Raw genomic sequence first — 2,000 nt, 5'->3', positions numbered from 1 at the left:
CCAAAGAACCTTGTCTGCCTATGTCCTTAGACCAACACTGCTATAACCAACACCCGTTTAATGCCTGCCCCATTCAAAGGCAGACACCCAGGTGTCAGTCTCCCTCCCCTTAACAGAAGAGGTATGAGGGTGAAAGACAGCCACATGAGTATAACAGAGTTCATAAAGATTACAGCATTCATTAGTTGAGACAGATTCCCAAACTGTCACAATTGGGTTGCAGATGATCACACGTAAATATATTGTGTTTGCACAGAAGCCAGAGGTACAAATGAAAAAAGTTAGCACTGTCTTCAAACGTCTGGGTGTTAGGTTAAAGGCAGTTGGAATCCCTGTTCTCTGTATTAAGGTTCTTTAGCTTAATATGCACATTTTTTTTTTGCAAAGCTTTAATTTTAACATTAATCGTTGTTTCTTTATTTCAGTCCTCAAATGACAACGGTTCCAAAATAACAAATTTTCTCTTGGAGTGGGATGAGGTAAGTGTGCTTTGTGGTGAGAAACATTGTTTACAAAAATAAATGTTTTGCAGATGTGATGAAAATATATATTTTCCTACATACATATACTGTTTTTATTGTGCCAATAAAGTAAGTAGCCAACTTATTTAATTTTTTTAAAACCCCAAAATCTGTATAGTACATCTATTTTGGATTAATTCTGCTTAGTTCCTCTGAAGATACGGTGTTAAACTATTATTTTCACCATCCAAAGAAATGTTTGTATTGGCTCACGTTGGTTTCATTCTTCAAAGAACATCACTCTCTATATTTTTGCATTCTTATTAAGTGAGCTGACCAACATCAGAGGTTTAGCATTGTAGCTTGGGTAGGTATCTAAGGACTTTGGATGCTTATTTCTAACCAAGTCTCAAATTTCTGAGTGACCATTTTTGTGAACCATTAGGTTTGTTCCTAGTTATCACCAGTATTGTGTTCTTCCTAGGAGTGATAATCTGTTCCTCTTGGATCAGTAATTGTTCTGGAAGAAGGTTAATTTTTACCCTTAATTAGTAGCACAGCCTTGGTTGCAGGAGACTTATTTTCCTGTTTGGCTGATATCTAGAACTGAAAATTCAGACAAGGTTTTGTGATATTAAATCACTTTTCACTGGAGAAGTGATTTAATATCAGAAGTAGACAGCTTGCTAAATCATGACCTCCTCAGACTCTATTTTTAAATTTGATTAATTTTTTTGAATTAGTGGAGTAGAAACGGGAAAAAATGAGTAAAAGGAACTTCTTTTTGTCTTAAAAGCAGTTTGTTTAAATTATTTATGCAGTTTATTTTATTTCTTTTTTTGAAGGGAAAGAGTGGAGTATTCAAAGAATGCTACTATGGGCATCTAAAGCAGTATAAACTAACCAAACTATCTCCTTCTACAAAATACTCACTCAGATTAGCTGCTAAGAATGACATCGGAATGAGGTAAAATGTAGAATATATTGTATGCTTTTAATTTCTCATTGATCAAAATTAATGTTATTCATCTTTTTATGTTAACTTTTCAGTGGGTTTAGTGAAACAGTGATGTATTATACAGCAGGAATTGTCCCTCCTCCGCCACAGCCACCTCAACTAATTGAAGCAGGAATAACTTGGTTATCATTAAAATGGAGCACACCTAATGGTGCATCTTTGGAGGACTCTCTGACTTACACTTTAGACATGGAGGAAGAAGGTTCTGTAAGTTCTGGCATTTTTTTTTCACTATTATGTATTGAACAGTAGTGTTAAATGTAAATTTTAGTCCCAGCTGGGAGTAAATCTTGAGTCACAAGAACATTTTACTGTAGTTAGGCAACTGGTAAACACTGCACTGCAACTGGTCAACAATGTTTCTGAAAGCAGAAAAGTTTTCACTCACTAGTAAAGGCGATTCAAGTTTTGTTTTTTTTTTTTAAATTTTTAAATCTTACTGCCTAGTTCAGGAATTATTTCATAGAAAATTAGAGTTGGGAGGAACCTCAGGAGGTCATCTAGTCCAACCCCCTGCTCAA

The 2,000-nt window shown here is 35.0% G+C and overlaps 1 protein-coding gene across 4 annotated transcripts in view; it reads left to right on the top strand.

The window, feature by feature from the left end:
• Positions 1-2,000, top strand: part of LOC109300486 (fibronectin type-III domain-containing protein 3a-like) — an 83,718-nt gene that overhangs the window by 65,142 nt on the left and 16,576 nt on the right. For all 4 annotated transcript variants that reach the window (XM_019521134.1, XM_019521135.1, XM_019521133.1 and 1 more), the window contains 2 exons: positions 1,307-1,428; positions 1,512-1,686. In XM_019521134.1, coding sequence (XP_019376679.1) covers positions 1,307-1,428; positions 1,512-1,686 — 297 coding nt within the window. The remainder of the gene's footprint in view (positions 1-1,306; positions 1,429-1,511; positions 1,687-2,000) is intronic.

This window comes from Gavialis gangeticus, unplaced genomic scaffold (assembly GCF_001723915.1).
Source record: "Gavialis gangeticus isolate Ggan-Ray unplaced genomic scaffold, GavGan_comp1, whole genome shotgun sequence".
NCBI classification, from domain to species: domain Eukaryota; kingdom Metazoa; phylum Chordata; order Crocodylia; family Gavialidae; genus Gavialis; species Gavialis gangeticus.
This window is presented reverse-complemented; position numbering and strand designations above follow the sequence as displayed.